Source organism: Solea solea, chromosome 3, assembly GCF_958295425.1.
Source record: "Solea solea chromosome 3, fSolSol10.1, whole genome shotgun sequence".
NCBI classification, from domain to species: Eukaryota; Metazoa; Chordata; class Actinopteri; order Pleuronectiformes; family Soleidae; genus Solea; species Solea solea.
Window position 1 is genome coordinate 3,360,105 of NC_081136.1, and position 24,895 is coordinate 3,384,999.

A 24,895-nucleotide genomic window follows, 5' to 3' on the forward strand; every position below is an offset into this window, starting at 1 on the left:
CTGCAACACGTGGAGATGAAGTGCTTCAAACTGTTTTGTGGTGACAGACGGTTTTTGCCGGACGAGTGACCGGCGCTGACCACCAGAAGGTGCCAGACCACATTTGCGTAAATAAATGCACATTATTTTAAAACATAACAATAAAAACACATGAGAGCAGCAGGTTCTTCAGAACTTTTTCCTTACCACTCGAGTTCTTGCCGCAGATGAGGTGCTGGTACGGCTGCAGCAGACCCCAGATCTCAGAGTCCCCGTTGATGGCTTGCTCCAGTGACTCCAGCGTAAACTTGGGGACACCGTTGTCCCTCTCCACGAGCGCGCTGCGCAGCACGCGGCTGAACACCTCTCTGAACAGACTCTCCATGCAGGCGGTGAGGTAGATGGCGGCGTGCTCGTGGATCCGCAGCGCCACGCGACTATCCACCATCCACCTGAAGAACTTGCCCACGGAGAAGACCAAGCCGCAGCGCGCGGACTTGCCGCGGCTGAACTTGTCCCCGGTGCTCATGTTGTACAGGGACAGCGCGCTCAGAGCCGCCGTGATGCAGTTCACGGAGATGGTCCACGACAGCACCACCTTGATGGCGCTCTGGATCTCGTGCTTGGTGCACCTGGCGTAGCGCAGGCTGAGCCGCTGCGCCTCCCGCGCCACGCGCACCAGCGCGCGGCAGATGAGCGCGGAGAGCCGCGCCAGCACCTCCGGCGGCGGGTTGCCCACCATCAGGTCCTCGTCCTTCCTCAGTGCGCCCTCCACCTCGCCGAGGCTCCATGGCACGTCCTCCAGCTCGGGCAGCTTGGCGCACTGGCCCGAGCACTCCAGTATCTCCGTGTCCTCCGCCAGGACGGTGTTGACTGTGTCCAAACTGTTCTGTCGGCTGTGCATGGATTCGGTCAGATGCCAGCAGTTGCCCCCATGCGGGAGAGACTGATGCGTGTCGGAGCAGCACAGCGACACGCTGGAAGACCTGACCGAGTCCGCGGCTCCACCATAACCAGAATCAAGCGTTAAATCCTCCAGCGTCCTCACGACGGTCTTACCCTTGCCTGCCATGACTGCACCGCATACTGTTGGGTGAGCTTGGTCTCTCAATCCAACGCCACAAACTCGTCCCGGTGTCTCTTCCTCCTCCTCAGCCCCGCTGTCCGAGGACCTGAGTGCGCGTGTAATCCCAGCCCTGGTGCGCAAAAATCGGCACGACTCGTCCTCGTTGTCCGCCTGGAGCTTCCACTCCGCTTTCTCTCCAGGTCGCCGCGTGTTTTGTCCACAACTTCACCCCAGGGGAGAGAGACAGGGGAGCAAGAGCGCACGCGAGAGCCTCTGTGTGTGAGTGAGTGAGTTTCTGTCCCTGTTCACGCTCACCGCAACAAGCGCAGCGCACCGCAGGACTCTGATGGAGAGGTGGAGCCTGGAGGACGAGAGGAGCCAATGCGCGTCTCCCACCAGATCTGATTGACACAATCAACACCTACCTGCCTGTTACCTTTGAGCACGGGCTGCGCGTGAACCTGCTGCTGCTGCTGCTGTGACATCCACAGTGAGACTGCAGTGGACTGACTGAGACACATGGTGGACATGTGGACTCATGACACATGGAGACCACACAAATGAACAAACACAATGGAATTATATTGTAAATAAAAAAAAATATAGATATATATCACACTACAGTATATAAACAACATAAATGGAGTGCTTATGATAAACTTTATTGCCCACGATATGGAAGATTATCGTGTATTTTATTCCAAAACTGTAACAGTTGAATAGTTTTCACCACGAGAATGTTAAATAAATAAGATATTAAAAGTAAAACGGCATATATATATAAATATATATACATATATGTACATAAAGGGAGATAAACTGTGAAAATAAGAACACACTCCAACAACTGTGCAAGAAAATGACAAGAAATATTAGAATAAAAATATCAAAACTTAAATGTAAGGACATTTTTATTATAAATACAAACAAAGAATGTTATCTAAAAAGTGTTTAACTACATTTGAAAAGCTGCTTATTTGTGTTTCCTGAATAAAAAAATACGATTTTTTTCCCTGCTTTTTTATACCTTATAAATGTACAGTATATCCCCCATGATGCCTTGCATGAGTTATGGGTTCAAATTCCAGTGTTATTGTGAAATATAGCACTTTTACATGTCACAAGATGTGAACCTGCTGCTGCTGCTGTGACAGCCACAGTGTGACTGCAGTGGACTGACTGAGACACATGGTGGACATGTGGACTCATGACACATGGAAACCACACTGGGTGTCCAAACATGCACAACAAATAAACAACTTGGCACAAACAATGGAATTCTTGGTTTGTGTCATGAAATTGAAAATATAGATGTAAGGAATGACCTGAAACAATGATTTATTGACTGAAACGTGGATCAATATATGCTTTTAGGTTGTTATGATAAAATATATAGCCCCAAAATATGGAAGGCTGTCGCGTAATTGATCCCAAATACATATATACATATGTATATATACTGTGTATATATATATTTATATATATTTACATACATAAAGGTACATAGTGAAAGTAAGCACATAATCCAACAACTATACAAGAGCAATTGGAATGCATCTAAAAAAAATTATTTTTGATACTTAAGTGCAGTAAATGTCATATACTTTAAGACTTTGACTTAAATACTATAAGAAAAAGTGACATCAACTTCTACCAAAGTCATTTTCTGTTGACATACTTGTACTTTTACTCAAGTTCCCTTTAAGGTACTTTATACACAGACTGATTCATATCCCCCATGATGCCTTGCATGAGTTATGGGCCCAAATTCTAGCATTATTGTGGAAATGTATCATGTTTACACATAAAAAAGGGATGAACGTGTGCAGTTGTCAGCACAATAATTGCATTCCATTTACATTTGGAAGTCAGAGGTTGGAACTGGGAGTGACATCACCTACGAGACGCGGGGGAAAACGCGGACGCAAGCGTATCTCGGGGCTAGCCATTGTTAGCAACACTGTACACGCTATTTTGCGCCTACAGTGTAGCAAAAAAGTGTACGACATAAACAGACAAATAAGACAAACGTGCTATTAACGGTAAAAGTAGTCGCGTTTGTATGTGTGGCAAACTTTCAGAGTTGAAGGAGTGTTAGGCAACAAGTGGTACTTTATGGGGCCGAACAATTAATCATAATTTTATCAAAATAGCACATCAGAAATACAGCTTACTGCAATTTTAAACTCGCAGGAGTTTTTTTTCAGATTGATTATTGATTATTGTCTTGATTGTCTTGTCTTTTTTTTCTCGGTTTCTCACAGATCTGCACAAATATCACACGGCGTAACCATTTTAAATGTGTTTTTTCGCATGAAAATTAGAATAATTCCCTCTGATATCGCGAATCGTATTTGCAAAATAATCGCAATTAGACGTTTATTCAAAAATCATTCGCCCATACTACTTTAATACTGTGTATTATTTACTGTTTATAGTATAAAGAAGTGGTCTTAGCTAATGTACACTAGCATATGTAGCTTCTTTATTTGTGGGACAGAAGGTTATGTAGTGTCCTGTAGAACCTCCAAGAATAAGGACGACTCTCCACATCCAGCGTCCAGACGTTCCTCAGACCCCGCTCCGAGGTGTTTCGCACTTTGTCACGGTGTTGTCGAAACAACCCGTTCTCCACAATATAGTGTTTTTTTGTCAACAAGAGATGAATTATGATGACACGCTGAGAGGAACAGTTGGTGGAATGATGATTCATGGACTCTGCTGGGGCTTCTCCTCGTACGTATGAGCTGGACCAACCATCTGTCCACACTGCCTGCTCTGCCAGAGGCCCTTTTCATATATTCCATGCGTGACACTGCATTCTGCACACGTGCCAAAACTGGAGGGGAAAAAAAAGAAGAAACAACAACTTCCTGCAGAAAGGTTTAAGACAAGGAAGAAAAATATAAACATGTCCCAATGCAGAATCTCACTAGATGTACATTATATATTCAACTCAAATTGTATCACTCGTTCTTCTATTCTCTCTGCAGAACATGCTCCTGTTTGCTTATGGTATCTCATGCATGTGCCGTGTAAAAATCGGTGCTAAAATGGAGCAAACTGAGGGGGAAATATGTTTTTTTAATGTTATACGTACACATATCGTGCTTTATCAACAACATAAAAACAGTGCTTTTGGGTTCTGTTAGGTTCAATTTGTGGGAAGATTGTACTGTATTTTTGATCCACATGAAAACACAACAGAGATCGGTAGATAGGAATTGCTTTAGCTAACTTTAAGTTAAATTAAGGCTATAGATAGATAGATAGATAGATAGATAGATAGATAGATAGATAGATAGATAGATAGATAGATAGATAGATAGATAGCAATTGTTTTAGCTAACTTTAAGCTAAATTTAGGCTGTAGATAGATAGATAGATAGATAGCAATTGTTTTAGCTAACTTTAAGCTAAATTTCGGCTGTAGATAGATAGATAGATAGATAGATAGATAGATAGCAATTGTTTTAGCTAACTTTAAGCTAAATTTAGGCTGTAGATAGATAGATAGATAGATAGATAGATAGATAGATAGATAGATAGATAGATAGATAGATAGATAGCAATTGTTTTAGCTAACTTTAAGCTAAATTTAGGCTGTAGATAGATAGATAGATAGATAGATAGATAGATAGATAGATAGATAGATAGCAATTGTTTTAGCTAACTTTAAGCTAAATTTAGGCTGTAGATAGATAGATAGATAGATAGATAGATAGATAGATAGATAGATAATTAGAGAGATAGCTAGATAGCAATTGTTTTAGCTAAATTTAGGCTAACCTTAGGCTAACTTTAGGCTACTAAACTAATATATAACTCCACTTTGTATTAACGTAATTAATCAGATTTCTTTTTTAAAATTTGTCAAACAATTAATTCTCTCTGCAGATATATAGATATATAGGTTTATGGACTGGAGAGAGACAAACTTAAAAATGACAAAATGAAGTCCACTGAAAATAACGAGAGCTAGTTGTCTTACTAACTTGGTAACCTTAGTTTGAATGGATTTAGTTACGATGATGTTTAATATATGGTTTTAATGTTATGCATATATATGATTAAACATAAAAACATTGCTTTTAGGTTATATTTGGTTATTTTCTTCGACAAATTTAACCGATTTCTATCAGCGTATGATTAAATAATCGAGCGGCAGCTCTGAGATGAAGACACATCTGTGATTTACAATACATTTTTTTATTTTATTCCCCCCCCACTGAATGATGATGCTCTTACAGTATATGTTCTCTGTGTTAGCAGATGTCAGCATTAGCACGTCCCGCCCTCCGCTCTGTCCATGTGTGTCACAGTTCTCTTGATGCAGTGCTGCAGCAGATTCTTCATGATGATGGCGATGACTAACTGTGGCTGGTGGTGAGAGTGGTGGAGGTGGGCAGCTGTCAGCTGCTTCTCTATACGTGTGCACTGTGCTCCTCCAAAAGCAAAAGCTTGTCCTCACTTATCAAGCCTTGGTTGCCTGGCAACCGCTTTAAAAAAGAATACAGGGGAATGAGTTTCCTCGTGAGATGATGGATCGTTTGTATTTTGCCAGCAGAGTGATTATCACATGATTAAGTTTTGTCATCAAAAACAGCCATGTTTATTTTTAATAATTGATTAAATGATGTGCGTTAGATTAATATTTCTGTAGTTTAAATGTTTATAGTATAATACTATTATTAATATTATTTAGATATTAATATTTAAACATGTGTTGTTCTATATGTAAATCTTAATTCTAATATGTATATGTCTGCAAAACCAGAACCCTATTATTAGTATTAACAATAATATATATATATTTTTTGCTGTATAGGGGGAGTTTCCATGTCTGTTACTAGGGCATTTGTATTTTTTTTTTGTTATTATATAACTCCATTATATTATCAGTCACGTGAGGAAGGTGCTGGTGGTGGTGTGGTGTCACACTGCCGCTCAGTGGCCACAGCCGGGTACTGCCCGCCTTGTGCAAAGCCACATGTCATGTCTTGCATAATTACAAGTCATTTTATGTAAGCGAATATTGTGACGCATTTGTGGAAGGGAAAAACAAATCCCCTCAGAAAACTCGATGAAACCAAACTGCAGTGGTGATATAATGTTCTACACACGCGCACATAAAGAAATAAAGAAATAAATAATGTCGCTGACATTAAAGTAGGTCATATTGTGTTTTTATGGTTATGTGTCCAATAGACAAGCAAAGTTTTAGTCATCTGCAGTGGTTTATGAAGCTTAAAATATTTTTAAAAAATTACACTAAGAGATGATTATAAAACAGATAAATAACATTTGCAGATACATTTATGGTTTAAAATATGAGATGTGAAAGTTTATGTAACAGAATAAAGTGTCAAAAATACCACAACAAGATGCACCAAAGGCATATTTTTCACGATATTATACATTTATCCATATAAATAACTATAAAAATGTGATTTATTTCTTATTAAACCACACTCTAACACTGTGTAGACTTCCATTCACTTGAACAGCCTTACCAAAACTGTACAATGAACCATAACCAGTTAATACCTAATCCTAATCTCAATCATAACCAGGACCCCAGAAATTAGGTTCTGCCTCATTTGGACCAGGTTTTGGTCCCAGTAAGGACTGACTCACACACACATACGTGTGTTCATCGGAATTCTTATGGTGTAAACAAAAGCCATTGTTGTTCCACATTTATGTTTACATGTTTATTATGTAAGTTAAGCAGTAGCACACATCTCTCCTCTAAAATCATATGATTTAGTTTAGTTGCTTTTAACCAAAATATTGCAGTTAAAGCTGAATATTATGAGCTGTGTTTTGGTTTGGTTTCATAACGTTGCCGCAAACGTGTGTACTCCGCGGTTCGAGGTCACGGTTTATCACACATACACAGTCAGCCCTGTTATTAGCTCAGGGAGAGAGAGAACACGCTGCAGAAACGTGACAACGCACGTAGACACTCTGGACCAATCACAGGCCACAGAGCATGCGCGTGCATCCTCGTGTGGGCGGAGTTGGGTCAGTAGGAGCGGTTTGGTGGACGAGCAGCGGCATCAGAAGCTATTCGTGGATTTTACGTTGGGAAGAACGGTTATTCTTCGCTTTCTCCACTCAAAACATCCACTCGGAACGTTACGGAGACGGGTCACACGGAACCTCGGAGGTATTTCAGCAGCTAAGTGAGCGTTCGGGTTCCGTTAAAACGACAAATTTGACAGAAATCGCGGGGCAGATTTTGTATTTACATAACCAGCTTTCCTCGGCAGTCTCGACGGGGAGTAACCGGGTCCTCCTGCCAACGTGTATTTACAGGCTGGAAAATCACAGTTTGTCACTTACACTCGAGTAAACGACTCTGGACTGTATTTGAGCTACTGTGTTTTAATTGCTGCGTGTTTTCTGACGCTATAAACGTACTTTTTACACTACTCGCAATAACAAGTTATACAACGAGCTCTCCCTCAGCGACGACAGGTCCTAACGCCCGCCCGCTTTCCGGGGAGCTCGCCCTGCTTCGTGGCCAAATGATTCAGCGGCCGTGCGTATATAAATTCTTTGACATTATGGAAAAGGTTCTTTTAGAGCAAGGTTAATATTCAGAGTAGGGGATTGTTGAAAACGACGCTTTAAAAGCAGCTTTAAAGGACTTCTTTTTCCCCCTCCGTCATTTGGATTCCCTGTGGCCTTGTGCTCCAGTGTTCTTGACTGACCCGGATTAAAGTGGAGTTGATTTAATATTTATTTATTTAAAAAAAAAGAAGGATAATAATAAAAAAGGACTCATCCAGTCGAGTAATGGTCATTAATACGATCCACTGGTTCAGGAAGGGCTTGCGTCTCCACGACAACCCGTCCCTCAAGGATTCTCTGCTGGGAGCGGACACCGTCCGCTGCATCTACATCCTCGACCCCTGGTTCGCGGGCTCGTCCAACGTTGGCATCAACCGGTGGAGGTGAGTCACTGCCGCCTGCGAGCACGTGTAAACGCACACTGGCACAGCTGTCACAGGGAACCGCCTGCTTTTTTCATGATGCACGTACACAGTGGCACAGTGTGGAGTCCACGTACGTTCACGCTGCTGGTGTGATTCGCTGCTGTGATTCGACACTCGAATATGCAACTTTCTTTGCATTTTACTATTTTGATAATCGATTATTCGGTTGTAGAGTTTTTGTAATCATTCAAAACAAGCTTAAATGTGAATATTTTCTGGTTTCACTGCATCATTTGACAAAGAGATCATTAACAATGAAAACTTTCTTCTGTAAACAAAAGGATGCATCATCATTTTGGGGTTTGGAAAACGCCAATTGACATTTTCTGACATTTTAGAGCCCATAAAAATTCTCCCTTAATAGAGAAAATAATTGACAGATAAACACCAGTCAACATTTTTCAAGATTTTTCAACATTTTTCTGGACCAAACATACTTAGCTGCAGCTCTGATTTAAATCTCAATAATGTGAATAACTGCTAATTTTCAGAAATCATTAAAACTGAAATATTTTTGGTCTGTAAACAAAACAAGACAGTTGACAACATCATGATTTTTCAAACAAATAGACGAATAATCAACTTATTAGTTGCAGCACTGATTTTAAATCGTCAATAACTACTAAATTTGTTGCCAGAAAATTGACATACAAGTGGTATTTTACATTTTCTATTTTGATAATCGATTTTGTGCCTTTTTTATCATTCAAAACCTATAACGTGGATATGTTCTGGTTTTGCTAATCCATTTGACAAAGAAATCATTTTAAGTGAAACATTTTTGGTCTGTAAACAAAACAAGACATTTGACAACGTCATGATTTCCAGGTTTGGGAAACACCAGTCAACATTTTTCAACATGTTCTGACATTTTAAAACAAACAAACAAATACTCCCTCAATCGAAAACTAATCGACAAATGAGTAGCAAGTCTGATGTAAATGTCAATAATGTGAATAATGCCAAAAAGTGTTGAAAAGGCTTCCCTGTTTTCCAAAAGTGTGCATCTATTTTAGGAATGAGGGTAATGTGACCAACTGACCAAGAAAACAAGGTGGATGGAAGTAAATAGAAAAGCGACGTCTCCAAACTCTGCACTTAACCCCTGTTAGCAGTACTTTGCTGTATTGAGTTGGATTTATATTTTACCCAATGAATAGAGGCATTGTTTTGGTCCTTAAAGTGTCAGGACTTTTGCTGTTTTGTTTACATATTAAAAGCCTGTGCATAGTGAAGCACAAGATAGATGTAGGATTTTTGTTTTGCGTCGGATTTGTCCCGAGATCCGATCCAGTTATTTTGATCAATAGCAGACCAATATTGTCTTGTTTTCATGATGTCTTTGTTATGAAACCAGAAGATTCTCACATTTCGGAACAATTACCACTCCTTCTGAGCATCGCATAGGTCTAAAGAAAATGATCAAAAAAAATACATGATAATCTTAGTGTAATCTTTTTGAATGAGGTCCAGTGGCTGCTGCGTTAAATCGTAAGTGCCACGATTAGAGAAGTTTGCACTCCTCCGTTACATCGTTGAATGCAAACCTTACCCATTATTGCCATTCATCAAAAGGAACTTAAATTACATCTTTTGAAACATAATCAATGATGTGAAACAAATAAGACAAGTGTAATTAGCTGTAGTACTTTTACCAATAAAGCAAGTCACGGACATCTGGGAATCTTGTGTCGGGGGTTTGTGAGGTTGCTCCAAGGCTATTTCAAGGGGTTAGGGTCATTAGGCAACCACCGTAAAACTTACTTTAGAACAAAGATTTCACTGTCCATAAAGACTGTAATGGATTACACCTCTTTGTGGTACATAGCGCTGAACTACTGTACAGGAGGATTCAAAATGGCAACGTTCGACAAGACATGTGCTGTGACAGGTCAATCAACTGTGGTCAGATTTCAGGGGGGTCCAGTGCCACCCCTGCCTCCCCTCTAGCTCCGCCACTGGTTGCTACGACCCACTGACTTCTCCTCCTCCTACTCTCCTGACAGTTATTGTGAACCTCCAGTGTTAGGTAGAAGGTTTCCTCACTCATAACATAACAGTTGGAATTTCAAACCCAAACTGCTGTATCTCGGCTGGAAAACTTGCACAGCTCTCCGTCCGCCCTAATTCTGTCGCCTTATTTCATCTCGTATAAACACTTTAATGAGTTATGAGTTAATGTTTTCTTATTTTAATACAATACAAGACAATTTCTATTTACGTCTGCTGCGACACAAGTATGGAAAATATTCTGATAGTTTCAATAAAAAAAGCGACTATATGACAATTATTGTCCCAGACACCCCTGTAGGGCTGCGACTAACAATTATTTTCCTAATTGATTATTTCTCGATGAATCGATGGAAGTAGTTGTTTGTCAAGAAATGTTGATGGGTGTTTACCAAACCTGGAAAATGATGATCTTGTTTTTGTCTACAAACAAAAATCGTTCGGTTTTATTGATTTCTTTGTTATATGGATCAAAGAAACCAGCAAATATTCACATTTAAGAAGCTGCAAAAGTCAAAATACTTGTTTAAAATGATTAAAAATGCACTTAAACTCAATCAATATCAAAATAGTTGACGATTCATTTAGTATTTGATTAGTAATAGGATGATTTATCGGAGATTGGCACAAAGTCCAATATTATGCGTCTCTAAAATACATACATGGAAAATCAGTTACTAACAGTCAGTGATGGGGGCCAGGGGGTTAAAGATTGCAGTCCCTGTGATGTCTAAGAATGAATTCCTGTGATGCTTGTCTCGTGGTTCCAGAGAATCCTTACATTTTTGCCGCGCGTGTTCACTCAGACAGACGACGTGCACTCAGTACCAGCTTAGGTTTAAGTGGTCAAAGGTCACCATGGCTTTGCATCACATGCTTTCAGCCTCTTGAAGGTCAAATTCAAGAGGCTGGGAGCGGACGCACGTTGTATAACTGAGGAAAACTGCAGTTGGTGGTGGAGGTAATTAAGTTTTCAGGGTTTTTTCTGTGAGTAGTTACTTGCGGTTTGATCATTGTCCATTGTTGGTTGTTCTATGTTCTATGTTCTATGTTCGGCTACAAAGTGTCGACCGGTGTTTGTCAAACCTGGAAATGATGATGATCTCGAATGTCATGGTTTTTGTCCTCATACCAAAATGATTCAATTTTTAATGATTTCTTTGTTATGTGGAGCAAAGAAACCAGAAAATATTCACATTTAAGAAGCTAAAACAATCAGAAATCTTGTTTTTAATCATGAGAAAAGCTTCAAACCGATTAACTAAGTGATCGATTAACAATCGAGTTATTGTTTCAGCTTCATTTGAGTTTGAGCATTTTTATGATTAAAACAATTGGTTTTTCAGCATTGAATGTGAATATTTCCTGGGCTTTTTTGTTCCGTATAACAAAATAAATGTTAAATTTGAATATTTTTGCTTTGAGGACAAAACAGGACATGTGGTGTCGTCATTATTTTGAGGTTTGCGGAGCATTTTTCAACATTTTCAGGTGTTTTCTGACCATAAAAAACATTACAAACCACAGCCGACATTTCTCTGTAATCTGCGTTGGCTATGCTGTTACTTATTTATCAACCGTTGATTAAAGGTTTTAGAGTTTGCGTTGGCCGTAGAAAAACCCGCATTAGTCGTCGACCGGTTGTAAAAATTAAAAAATTTAATGATCATAAAGTAACTGTAACTTCCCCTCCGCACGTGTCACAATTAGGTCACTGTGTTAACCGCGTGGCTCCGCCCCCCTCGCTACAATGACCTACTTCTGTGTTTCTGCTGCCACTGGAGACCCCCTAACTATCTCTGGTGATCAGCACAACTGCACCCATCTAATCCCAGCAAAGCTGCCCCTCGTCTGATACCCACTGTCCGCTTGTTCATTCTCGAAACTGTGTCGGGTGGGCCGACGTCATGGGAGCGCTTTTATTTCATGTTTGGTGGAGTTTATGAGGATTTAGTTAATGTGGGCGAAAGACTGGTGTCCCAGGAGCCAGAATATAAAACAGATCATTGTTTCTTTTTTCACATTGTAGCTGACACTTAAAGCTGCAGTAGGCAAAGCGAACGTAACAAAACTGTTGTCTTCTGATGAACAGAGATGGCATGGATGCAGGCCAAGCTTCACTCACAGTGCCCTCTGTTGGACACCTTGTGAATTACTTTTAAAATGTTGGGCATTTTCAGGCGTGGAGTTTTTGAACTTGCACAGTTTTTTTGGATACATTTACGATTAAAGTCCGTCAGTTGGAGCCCATACTCGCTCACAGAGTGAACTCACATAGTTCTATAACATTTGGACCGAGAAGCAGGAGCGCCACCCGGTGACCGGCAGATGGAACTGTTGTAAACCTGTTCCAAAAATCTACTTAACCACTGAACTAAATTGTACTTTTATGACGTTATTTTCATAGTTGTTTAATTTTGCGGTGAATTGATTCGTTGTTTGGGAAAAAAAACGTTTCCCAAACCATTAGAATTTTGTAATATTTTTGACAATAGGTTATTATCACATTTGTAAAACTCTTAGCAGGTCACACCGACCTTTTGGTGAACGGTGTCGTTAAAAAGGCCAGCGTTGGACGGCGTGTGCTAGTTATTATCAGACGCCATTAGAGAAGGCAGGTCACCGTTACTTAGTTGCATCTGTCACCTCGAGAGAGTGTGAAAGGAGCTAAAAACATCTGACCTGGTATTTCTTTATTTTTTCCTCTGCAGCTATGATGCTCTTCATGATCTCTGATCTCTCTGTGTGTCGCTGCTTTAGTTCAGCTCTGGTTTTAAGAGATGTTATAAAGTCGTGAAGCAGTTTTGCATCATTTATGTGTACTCTCATTGGCCTTTCATAATAAAAGCTGGGATTTAAGGTTTAATCGGCGTCCATTCTGCTTCAAACAAAGCACAAAACAATAATCCGTTTCATGAGTGGCAAGAGCCTGATGCTACAGGGAACCTCCACCTACGACCTCTGGTTGCTATAGCGACAGCACGGGAAGCACCGCATCACTGCCACTGTGCACACATCGTGTGTCGACTGATTGTTGTCTTATTTTCTTGGAAGATAAAATCAGAAGCAGTTATTTTAAAAAAGAAGAGTAAATAATGGAGGAACCACAAAAAAGATTAAATATCTGTTTTTTGCAATCGTATTTGTTCCAGGTATGCATTCGTTCATTGACGTCACCACTCGCGTGTATCTTCTGCTCATCCGACTGTGATAAAATCATCATTTTTTTAAAAGCTTTTTTCGGGCTGAGTCATAAAGGACACGGCGTGGTTACCTGCTCACATTCTCTTGCTAAGTGGAAGTTCAACTGGGTTATTTCAGGTCGAGCTTGTCCGAATTACAAAGTGATTGTGCTCTGAATGAGAATAATTTTTGACTTTGCTGCCGCTGCTGCTTTTTCAGGCCCTTAACTCCGCAGGAATCATGCACTGGCTGCTTATTTATCGTCCTGAACAATCTGCCTGCTTCACATTCAATTTATTCATGTATTTTAATGTGACACAACAGATGTGTAACGGAACCTAATATAGAGTCACAGAATGTGTGCAAGCGAAAGAGCTGTTGCTCTTGTTAAAAATTGAGTAAATTGTTGACTTTTCACAATAAGCGTGTGATGGAATTAGCAAATATTCATATTGGTAAGAATAAAACCTCTTAAAGTTTGTGGATTTTTCTTAAAATCAAAACTAGAGCAATTGCTCATCAGTCGTCAGTCATGAAATAGCTTTATTTTTAAAAGGCAAAACTGACTAAGTCCTAAAATAATACTATTATCACATCAGGACTGCTAAATGTTAAATGTCAGAAAATAGGGGGAGAATGGTGACATCCTTAGATATTTTAGTCCACAAGAAACTAGTGTCACTAAAGAACTTGTTTTACCCCCCCAAAAATCAAAATATTTAATATTTTATTATTGATTATTAACTGTTGTATAAGAGCACAGGAGAGGATGTTGCACATCAGTGAGTTAGTTGTTTGTATTAGCGCTGTCCTTTGTGTGTGTGTTGGGTTAGGATTACAAAACTCAACCACAAAAAAGTTTGAACACGACTTGTGACGGACATGTTATGAGTCACGGTGTGACACATGCATATTATCTACATAATATCTCTCTAGAAAGAAAAGAACCCTCACAGCGGAGGTAAGATGGCCGCCCACTGGTCCTGCGCTCTCCGCTTGATTTACCGGCATTATCCCAGTCGGACGTTTCTGCTGACTCACGCCGTTTGTTGAGCCTCCGGTCGACACAGTTTTCATACGCGACACCACATGAGGTGCTCCTCGTGTCTCAACCGGTTTTCATAACCCCTGACGTAGTAGGGACTTGTCGATTTAGTGAGACAACATGAGTCCAGTGTGTAAAATATATAGGTTGCATTACTTAAAATTGGATAAAAGAATTAGATTTGGTCTTTTATTTTATCGATTTAATTGTACGATCACCTGGAGGCAGCACACAATGGACCAACTTCGCGTCTTCTGAAGTAGAGCTGCACATTTTCGGCTACTTAAATGTGAATATTTTCGGACTTTTTCTTTGCGCCAAATCATCAAAACTGAATCATTTTGGTTTGTGGACAAAGCAAGACATGTGACAACACAATGTCCAGGTTTGGGAAACGCCAATCAACTTTTCTGACGTTTTACAGACCAAACAAGTACTCAATCCATCTAGAAAATGGTCGACCGATTAATGGATTATCAAAAGAACGGTTGCAGCCCTGCACTGAAGGCTACATAGGTTCTTGGAAGGAAATTGTAATCTGTAATCTATAAATGTCAATATCTGTGTTTTCAAACTCTTCTTGTCTCTTTCCAGGTTCTTACTGCAGAGTCTTGAGGACTTGGACTCCAGCCTCCGTAAACTCAACTCTCGCCTGTTTGTGATTCGAGGCCAACCCACCGATGTCTTTCCCAGACTTTTCAAGGTACCGTGTTTTGCCGCGCTCACACCCTGAATGTTCTGGCCGTGTGTAAAACCGAACATAATCATCATTATATTAATCTTTTCAGGAGTGGAAGATCAATCGCCTGTCTTACGAGTACGACTCTGAGCCTTTCGGGAAGGAGCGAGATGCAGCGATTAAGAAGCTGGCCTCTGAGGCTGCAGTGGAGGTGATAGTTCGCACCTCCCACACGCTCTATGACCTGGACAAGTAAGTTCACACCACCCCTCTGTGAATCCCAGCAATTTACAATGTATTTTGTGACCTAAATCTGACTCTTTTGCCCTTTAACCTCTCAAGGATCATAGAGTTGAATGGGGGTCAGTCCCCGCTGACCTACAAGCGGTTCCAGACCCTCATCAGTCGCATGGACGCAGTGGAGGTGCCTGCAGAGTCCATCACAGGCGACGTCATGGGGAAGTGCACGACGCCGCTGTCCGACGAGCACGACGACAAGTTCGGGGTCCCGTCCCTGGAGGAGCTCGGTGAGTTGAGCTGCGAGTCCACGGCTCGTGTGGTCGTTTGGGTTTTTATAAACATAGGACATAAAATAGTAAATACTTATCATGTCTTAACTTGTGACCAAAAGCTTTCCATAGAACAGAAAATAACAACAGAAACAAAGAACAAACAGTAAAACTACAACAGAACAACAATAAAATGGACCCTTAAATAAGAAGTGACTTATAATTTGAAACCGATTTTGCTTGTCTGAGATCTACAGGTAGTTCTACAACTTAAGGGGGCCAGACCAAAAGGGTCCAGTCGTAGAGAACCTTAAATTACGGTTTGGCTCATAAGGGACCAGCAGGTCTTCGATAAGTCTGGGTCGTTGCCCTATAGAGCCTTAAAAGTTATTAATAACAGTTTTAAATCACTTAAAACACTTCTCATTAGTCTGTAATGTGGACAAATTGCGTGTGTGATGTTGATATCAGGTCTGGATGTGGTCTTTAAGGTACAGTCTGAACTTACATGTTATTTTTGTCCTGCAGGTTTCGACACTGAGGGTCTGGCCTCAGCCGTGTGGCCGGGGGGAGAATCCGAAGCTCTCACGCGACTTGAGAGGCATTTGGAGAGGAAGGTCAGTCACAGCAGATTTAAAACACCATTGAAGCTTTTTAGCCCCTTTTTCCACCATGCAATTCAGTTCAGTACTCACGATCATTTCCTTGTCGTCATCAGGCGTGGGTCGCCAACTTCGAGCGCCCCCGAATGAACGCCAACTCGCTGCTCGCCAGCCCGACGGGCCTCAGTCCGTACCTGCGCTTCGGCTGCCTCTCCTGCCGCCTCTTCTACTTCAAGCTCACCGACCTCTACAGGAAGGTGAAGAAGAACAGCTCCCCGCCGCTCTCGCTCTACGGGCAGCTGCTGTGGCGCGAGTTCTTCTACACGGCCGCCACCAACAACCCGTGCTTCGACAAGATGGAGAGCAACCCCATCTGCGTCCAGATCCCCTGGGACCGCAACGCCGAGGCGCTGGCCAAGTGGGCGGAGGGCCGCTCGGGCTTCCCGTGGATCGACGCCATCATGACTCAGCTGAGGCAGGAGGGATGGATCCACCACCTGGCCCGACACGCCGTGGCCTGCTTCCTGACCAGAGGAGACCTGTGGATCAGCTGGGAGGAGGGCATGAAGGTACAGAGGGATCTTTAAGTCTGTTCCTGTCTTTTTTTTCCTCTACACTCTAAGAAATAACTTAACATGAGGCTTGTATTTGTGTGTGAAGGTGTTTGAGGAGCTGCTGCTGGACGCCGACTGGAGCGTGAACGCCGGCAGCTGGATGTGGCTCTCCTGCAGCTCGTTCTTCCAGCAGTTCTTCCACTGCTACTGCCCCGTGGGGTTTGGCCGTCGCACAGACCCCAACGGAGACTACATACGGTAAGCTCGCTTGTTATTTTTTGAGACATCACAGTCTTTATTTGCTTGTGTCCATGAAAAGGCCAGGGTGTTGTTTTGAGACTTTGGATCTTGCGTGTATGGGCCCTCACATACGTCAGACGTGGGTGATGCTGCGCTGTGAAAATTGTGGGTTATCGTCTAACCGTGTTGCCATGGTGACATGGCAGATTTTTCTGTTTTTCACCATGGAAAAAAAAAAACGCTCCAACGTGCCCCAGTCTTCACATATTTGATCAGAGTCCCGGTCTGTGGTTCCACAGTGCCACACTGTGGACTCGTGCAGTGCTAGAAAATGTGTTGTCATGGAAACACGCCACACACAATGAATCTTCCCTGTCAATGCAGTTTCTTCAGTGTTAACAGCAGTACACCACTGCGTCGTCCAGTGTACATTGTGTTTTTGAAAGGATGGCAGTGATCGAGTGAAATGCAGCTCACTAATCCTCGTTTATGTCTCCGTTCAGGCGCTACCTGCCCATCCTCAGAGGCTTTCCTGCCAAGTACATTTACGATCCCTGGAACGCTCCGGAGAGCGTGCAGAAGGCGGCCAAATGTATCATCGGGGTCCACTACCCGAAGCCCATGGTGAACCACGCGGAAGCCAGCCGCCTCAACATCGAGCGCATGAAGCAGATCTACCAGCAGCTCTCGTGCTACAGGGGCCTCGGTGAGAACACGACGAGATTTCTAACTTTAATTGTATTTATTTAAACTTAATTTAATTGGTACACATGTTGTTTACTCCGCCATGTTGGCAGAAAAAAGGCTTCTCAAAATGGAACCGCACCAGTGCTGGTTTCAAGCTGTTTTTGAGTTCTTTTCACGCTTTAAAAACCCACAGAGATCAAGCATTATGCCACAGAACTTATCTTGAACTGAACTTAGACCTGATCCTTATACTGCCCCCTTGTGCTTTTCATGGGTATGGAAACATTGAAACATGGAAACGGCATTTAATTTTCTGATACATTCTACTCTGGAGAACACCGACAGATTGTTCTTTCCGCGTCGGGGTCCGGAAAGACGCTGAAGTTGGCGTCCAGATTTGAAGCCTCGTGGTTGGCAGTAAAGTGGGAAACTTAAGGGAAACTTAACCCTACCGTTCTCAAAAACAACGACAGTGTTGTAAATGTCATAGTGTGTCTCAAAAATACGTCAAACCTTTATTCCAACGTGCGCTCACATCAGTAACACACACTCTGGAACTCTTTTCCTTAAGTTTCCCCTTAACTGCTTGACTATTGCAACTTCAGCCTCATGATATGAAGAGTGACCGATATGTGGCTAAGTCTAAGTGGAATCCTGTGGAACTGTATTTGAGAGAGGTTTTTCCACCTCTGCTGGCCTCAGGATTTTTGGCAGTTCACTAAAACACTCCGTTTGTTGATTTTTTTGACATCTAAGAGAAGCAGCTTCACTTCACTTTGACAGTTTTCCATCACTGAGGAAAAGGGATGAAGGTTTAATGTGGGAATGTCATAACATAACATGTCTGTATTAAGTCACTGTATTATATAGAAGCTGTGAACTCTTGTCCCCTCTTGTCCCCTCTTGTCCTCAGGCCTTTTAGCGTCGGTGCCCTCCAACCCCAGCGGTCACGGTCATGGCAACGAAGTGAGCGAAGCGTCCTCGGACGCGATGGCCTTCCACGCCGAGGCTACGCCTAACGCCGCAGCTCCGTCCAGTAAGAGACACAACTCCTCCTCCTCTCTGTAGCTGTACGTGCCCTCAAGATACTTTTTTTTAATAAGCTTTTATATCATATTTATTTCCAGGTTATCAGATGCCTGCTCACTCCCAGGGAGACTGGCAGAGCGGTGTCATGCTGTACCTGCAGGGCGACTCACAGAACAACACGGGCACACACCAGCAGGGTGAGGATGGATCGACGGCTACTTCACCTTTTTGTAATTCATTCCTTGTAAAGTGTATTCGGTGCTAATTCTCTTGAATGTTGTCTGCTCGTTCCAGGTTATGCCAGCACCAGCACCAGCAGCAGTATGATGTGTTACACTCCAGGCGCTCAGCAGATTCCTGGCCCTCTCATTCAAAAAGGTGAGAACTGACGGGACGACGTGGTTCGACACATTTAGGCTGACTAATGGTAGCAGCTTTGATTTTAATAGAATTCAGAAGCCCTCCATATGACATGAATGCAGTGACGTTTAATTGGAGTATTCTGTTGGTCGCTTCCCTCATAAACTTCATTAATTTAAAAGACGTAGAATGGCCGTACTGAAGAGACGTAACAGAGTGAGTAATGTTGTGAACTTTGTTTGTTATTATGTTCAGGGCTGGATCATCACTCCATCTCTCACACAAGTGGCAAACGACACAGTAAGGAGTCTGGAAATGTAAAGAGCTCCAAAATCCAGAGGCAGAGCACTTACTAAAGGTTAGTGTCAAACTCTGAAACGGGACAGCACCTGGATTTGAGACAAATGTGTATGTGGCTCAGAAACAATGTTGACCAGTGGATATTAGATCAAAATCAAAAGAATTAATATTAAATTAGCAATTAGTCTGTGTGGTATACAGACAAGAAGAATTAGAATTCACCTGATTTACAAAAAGTACTTAAAATGACCGCGTCAGTTGACATGACTGAGCCCAGGCTGGCAATAATTTCTGGATTTCACTTTTTGTTTGTTGGATTTTGGTCTTTTTTGGGGAGATTTGTTGACTTTGTGACTCCTTTTTTCAAACATATGAATTGGTTTTTTTTTCTCTTTTATATACGAACACCAACAACAACAAAACAAGAAACTTTTCTAATCAGATACTCACCCCACCTCAACCTGAACGATCAGCAAATATGAAAAATAGAGAAATAATAATAATAATAGTAATAATGACCTGAAACATTAGCTACGTATGTTGTTATAATTACAATAATACAAATATACCAGTGTTTCTGTAAGTATATATACACAAACGTAAAGTATAAGTTTTTTGGTCGCACATGACCACTTAATGAACTCCAATTTCTTAAACCCTTAAGAGTTTCTAGGGACATTTTGTGCCCTTAGGGACAAATTTGTCAGGATATTAAATTATCTCTTTTAATGTTTTTCGATTTTTGTCCACTTTTGTTTGTTGGATTTTTGTCTTTTTGGGGATTTGTTGATGTTGTGACTGGTGTTTTTTTTTTCCGTCATTGACATCCATTTCTTGTGTTTTCTCTCCACACAGGAGCGTCTGCAGACACGCATCGAGCAAACAAATGGCTGACGCTAAGACTTTTCTCTCAAAAGTACTGCAGAGTCACATGACCTCACCTCGTGGAGGACAAGGACGAGCGAACACATCCTTCATGACTCAGCGTTTGTTACCGGACTGTACATAACGTTATATTATATAAGATTATATTAAACCATTTGGACTGCGCTCGTCTTTGGGTTCACACTGCTGGGACTCGCTTCCTTGTGTATATAATGAATTTGCTAAATTTACGCTCACATACAACTTGTACATATTTGAATATTGTATGTGCGTTTTCTCTCTTTGTGTAGACCCCTCCCCCTCATAGACTCACTGATATATATTTTTGATATGAGAAATCATTGTCGATGGATCTTTTTCTTTTTTTTTTTCTTTCTTACTACTGGAAGTTTTTCGATAAAAGTTTTAAAGGCATTTATATAGAATGTCCATTCCAGACTAAATGACAGTGACAAATCTAGTATCGCTGCTAAAGCAGCCACAGGTCGTCTCTTAACTCTTCATTTCCCAAACATTCACCTGTTTTGAAACATCCCACGTATATATGGACAGAAGTGTATCGATGTTTTTTCTCTCTGTATCCGAGCACTCGCTGGCTCGTTATTTGTTCCTAATGAGCAACTTGACAGCCTTGTCTTGTGTTTGGGGGTTTTTCTTGAGAACAAATTATGGGGAATCAAGAGTTGTCATATCACTGTGTCCCCAAAGTGTAATTCCCGATAAATGTACCACAGGAGAGAACTGCTTCATTTGCTTCCTGTTCCTACTCAATGTGCTTGTTTCATTAAAACTGGGTTCAGTATACAAACTGTTTCAGTCATATTATTTTGTGTTCAAGTATTTATTATTGGGTCAAATCTGGTTTCAAAACAAAGTATGGACATATTACGTACAGTAAGACACAAAATGTCTGCTCAGGATGCTCCCTGAGACTTGGGTTCACAAAGTTCTGGACATTCTCCTGCTGTTGTAAACAGAACCATCCGTCCATCTTCTACCACTCAACATCTGCATGTTTTTGGACTGTGGGAGGAACCCGGAAAGAACCCAGGCACACAAGGCCCTTGTTCCGACTGGGTTAGCAAGAGTGCTAACCACTACACTGACCGTGTGGCCCACACCTGACTTAACAGTGTGAATCGTTGCATTCAACTGAACTAAGTCTGGTTGGAGGAAGAATCCAGAAGGTAGAAGACACCAGAATATGGGAGTAATGGGACATTATAGATTTCAAATGCTGTGAAACACAGTTAAAATCAAAGCCTTATTAAATTTATCTGAAGTACGGATGTTTTCCTGAACTCTTCCAGAACATCTGTATGTGAGAAACAAGCACTAGTTGCCCAGGACCTTCTCTGAAATAAGTGTTTTCCAGGTTAGGGTTAGAGGGAGAACACACCAGGAAGGTTCAGGACATTTTCCTGCTGTTGTGGACGGAACCCAGATGCCAAAGTCCAGAGAACATCAGGACCCTTCATGTCTGAAAATGCCCTAGAGGCTGTATGATCATTCACAATGCTGAACAAAGACGCCAAGATATGATAGGTGTTGACATTTATTAGTCATCTGTTGTGTTCAAAAACCACAATCTCAGTAGTAAATCTTTATGTTCCAAGGTAGTTTAAAACCCTTTTCCCACGTTGTGCTTTGCAAGGTATTTCATAAAAACATTAACAATCATTTTAAAAGCAATACATTCCATAGGTAGGGTAATACATTGGAAGACCATCATATAATGATATATCAAGATATTGGTCAGTTCAAACTGAGGAAAACATACAAATCGACCCCAAAAAGGATCTGGTGCAATAGTGGACTTCCTTGAAACTTGCGAATTTGCAAATTCATTAAAAGTGTTGTATTTTATCAAAAAATGTTGAGATTTAGTGTCAGAATATTGCTAATCTAATCACTTTTGACCCGCCTCTAATCAGGAGGGTTGTTTTTGTATCACTGGAGGTTTGAAAGAAGAAGAAGTAGAAAACTTTTTGTAAAAGTATAAAACATTTACACACGCCAGTCTAAAGACCTAGTGTAAATAAAGCCTTGTCCCTCACTCCTCAACTGTCCTGAGTGGAGCTACAGCGGTGAAGAACAGTCTTTATCGAGTCAGGTTCAGTTTGACGCACTTCTTCTCAAAGTCTTTTTTGGTTCCCACTAGAACATCTAAGCTGCCGGAGCGAACGTCAAAGCCGTATGAAGCTAGTTTCTGGATACGGTACAGAATGATTTGTGTGTTGAGCTCCAGAACGTTGGGAGATTCCTTCACCTGCTGGGTGCTCATGTTGTTGTCCATCAAGGCCTGGAACCGCGTCAGCAGTATGGGCAAGGAGTAGTGCAAAATGGCCGGGCAGAAGATGACTATTTTCTTGAGTTCATCTGTGGAGCAGTCCAGAGCGCTCTGGATGAATGCTATTGCCAGCCACATGTTCTCGGGCCGCAGCTCTGCGACGGAGGCGCCGAGGCTGGAGACAAGGCTGAGGAGCTCCTCTGAGGAGAAACCCTGCGCTCTGAGGAAACTCAGACTGTCTGTCCAGGACCGTACAGGCCACAGGAGGATTCTCGGGTTCTGGCCAAGCAGCGTCTGCAGCCAAATGTGAACGTTGGCCTCATCGCCTCCCAGATCCAGGTAGGTGTCCCTCAGCGTGTGGAGGACCTTCTGGTTGTGTTCCATGGGTCGACTGAAGCACTGCGGCATGCTCGCCATCAGTTCCCCAATGATCTGCTTGCTGAGGCGTAGGTTCCGGAAGAACAGGATGTTTGCCCGCTGGTTGCTACGATGAGTTAACGCAAAGAAGGAGGCTGGGAACTTCTCAACGATGCTCATCAAGTCTTGTTTGCCGGGACACACGGACGCCCAGAGGTCTCTCTGGGCAGCTACTTCCTGCGGGGGACAGAGGACGGCCTCGGGGTGCGCCTCCAGGACTCGGGCGATGACTGTCCCATCTGCACCCATGTCCCTCAGGAGATTGGCAGTTTCGGACACAAATGCGGAACTCTCCGACAGCACCCAGCCCTTGGACTTGCGAATCTTCTGGATGTCCACGGACAGTTCGTAGAGGGAGTTCACCGTGTGTTGGTTCTCCGGCCTTTTGTTAGGTGGAACTGCTGTGGATGCGGAGGCAGAGAGGGGGAGGAGGAGCCTCATCCTCCGACAGGAAGTGCACAGGGAGGCGTTGGTGACACGGAGCATTGTTGATGGTGGATCTGCGTAGACAACAACAAAAAATCTATAAGAATATCTATACAGCTCATATATTCTAAATAACAATGTTATATAGGACACAAACTAATAATGACTTTCATTAACAGTCGTGAATATTTTTCTAGAATAATTTCACAAATTTTATTGCTTTTTTTGTTCAATTCCAACAATTTTTGTATTATTTTTTGATGAAAAACCCCCCAAATATTTTTCCAATTTGCTACACAAAAGCCAAGATTCCTTGAATGTAATATAGGAAAAACAACATGAAATACTGCAGAAAATTCAAATCAGTAATTTACTATACAAGAATGTTATAAAAATTCATTATGATAGAATTTTTTATTGAGAAAAGTCAAAATGTTATCTGCTAAAACTAACATTGTTTTAGCTTGTTTTCTCAAATTCCAACAGTTATTATATATATATTTAATTTATGATAGAAAATCTTTTTTTTTTTTTCTCAATTTGCTACATGAAAACAGTAATACAAGCATCATGGGTTCCTGAAACTATTTTTTTTTTACTTAACCCACAATTTTAATTTGTTATCATAGAAAACTCCAATTATTTACTCTTAAAGAGAATAATCTACTTAATCTACTTTGGAGGAAATTTTTGATTTGCTGTTTAACAAAAAACAGAATTTATAATAAAACATTTCTAATTCAGACACAATTTTTTTTCGCCAGTCTGTCTGTTTTTACTTTTAAACTTTTAATTAGTCTTTTTAAACACTGTACACTGCTTAATAAGAGGAAACCCAACTTCTCTTTCTGTCTCAGCTGTTTAACACTGAATAAATAGCACAACACCAGGAACATTCTGTACAAATTTAGCCTGGTCAGCAATAACTGGGTCACATTAACACATGGATGAGCAGCAAAGTGCATTAATGTTGCATGAATGTGGACGAACAACATGTTTGAAGTGTTGCATAAAACAACAACAGGGCTCACACTGACACTGAACATAGTGTACCTGAACGTTCTCACACTCTCTCACCATGTGTACACTGTGTACATTACACTGTTATCACGACCAGTGCGGCTGCGAATCAACACAAAAGCACGCAAATAGCGACAGAATAAAAACACACAAAGTCAATGTTTATGATTTAAATGAAATTAAATGAATAAAAAAGTGGAAAAAAACAAGCACAAGTCCTTCGTTATTACCAGATTGTCAGGCTGCAGCTGGAGGACTCCGTCTGTCACGCCCACTTCTTTAGTTTCATAACGAGAGCGGACCAAAGGGGGCGGGGTCAGACACTGAACTCATGACCGCGCCTTCTGCACGCGGCGGGAAGCAAGAGGAGGGGGGGCGTGACCAGAGCAGTTGCTGGTGCTGCTGCTGTGTTCACCGTCACACACCGATAGAGGGCGCAACGGGGATTTCAAGCCTCCAGTACGTGGGGAACGGTTGAGCTCGACACCTGAACGTTACCTTTTACAAGTCTCTGCTGCTCCGTTTTTCACACACGTGAAAGGTAAAATGACACGATAAAAATGTTTGCCATGAAGCAATAAAGTCACACAATAACATACAGTCAGTCAAT

General features: G+C 41.7%; 3 protein-coding genes across 5 annotated transcripts in view; 1 reads left to right on the forward strand and 2 right to left on the reverse strand.

Annotated features, from left to right (window-relative positions):
* Window positions 1–1,329, reverse strand: part of LOC131457165 (ankyrin repeat and BTB/POZ domain-containing protein 3-A) — a 158,842-nt gene extending 157,513 nt beyond the window's left edge. For all 3 annotated transcript variants that reach the window (XM_058626004.1, XM_058626003.1, XM_058626002.1), the window contains exon 1: window positions 187–1,329. In XM_058626004.1, coding sequence (XP_058481987.1) covers window positions 187–1,051 — 865 coding nt within the window. In that variant the 5' untranslated portion in view covers window positions 1,052–1,329. The remainder of the gene's footprint in view (window positions 1–186) is intronic.
* A 5,769-nt stretch (window positions 1,330–7,098) lies between these two features.
* Window positions 7,099–20,940, forward strand: LOC131456658 (cryptochrome-1-like). Its single transcript, XM_058625165.1, has 13 exons — window positions 7,099–8,007; window positions 14,882–14,990; window positions 15,076–15,218; window positions 15,309–15,493; window positions 16,004–16,092; window positions 16,194–16,646; window positions 16,738–16,889; window positions 17,375–17,577; window positions 18,472–18,594; window positions 18,686–18,784; window positions 18,882–18,965; window positions 19,203–19,305; window positions 20,103–20,940. The coding sequence occupies exons 1-12, from the start codon at window positions 7,850–7,852 to the stop codon at window positions 19,301–19,303; spliced, it is 1,899 nt and encodes a 632-aa protein (XP_058481148.1). The 5' UTR covers window positions 7,099–7,849; the 3' UTR covers window positions 19,304–19,305; window positions 20,103–20,940.
* A 729-nt stretch (window positions 20,941–21,669) lies between these two features.
* Window positions 21,670–24,645, reverse strand: LOC131456660 (transcription termination factor 2, mitochondrial-like). Its single transcript, XM_058625169.1, has 2 exons — window positions 24,516–24,645; window positions 21,670–23,339 (listed from the first exon to the last, which is right to left on the reverse strand). The coding sequence occupies exon 2, from the start codon at window positions 23,323–23,325 to the stop codon at window positions 22,234–22,236; it is 1,092 nt and encodes a 363-aa protein (XP_058481152.1). The 5' UTR covers window positions 23,326–23,339; window positions 24,516–24,645; the 3' UTR covers window positions 21,670–22,233.
* Between the last annotated feature and the right edge of the window lie 250 nt (window positions 24,646–24,895).

What these genes read in the sequence shown, in the direction of transcription:
- LOC131456658 (XM_058625165.1), top strand. Translation starts at nt 7,850, where the DNA reads ATGGTCATTAATACGATCCACTGGTTCAGGAAGGGCTTGCGTCTCCAC. An exon ending in CCCGTCCCTGGAGGAGCTCG is followed by an intron (nt 15,494 to 16,003) that starts GTGAGTTGAGCT and finishes TTTGTCCTGCAG; the next exon opens with GTTTCGACACTGAGGGTCTG. An exon ending in CTCGTGCTACAGGGGCCTCG is followed by an intron (nt 17,578 to 18,471) that starts GTGAGAACACGA and finishes TCTTGTCCTCAG; the next exon opens with GCCTTTTAGCGTCGGTGCCC.
- LOC131456660 (XM_058625169.1), bottom strand. Translation starts at nt 23,325, where the DNA reads ATGCTCCGTGTCACCAACGCCTCCCTGTGCACTTCCTGTCGGAGGATG.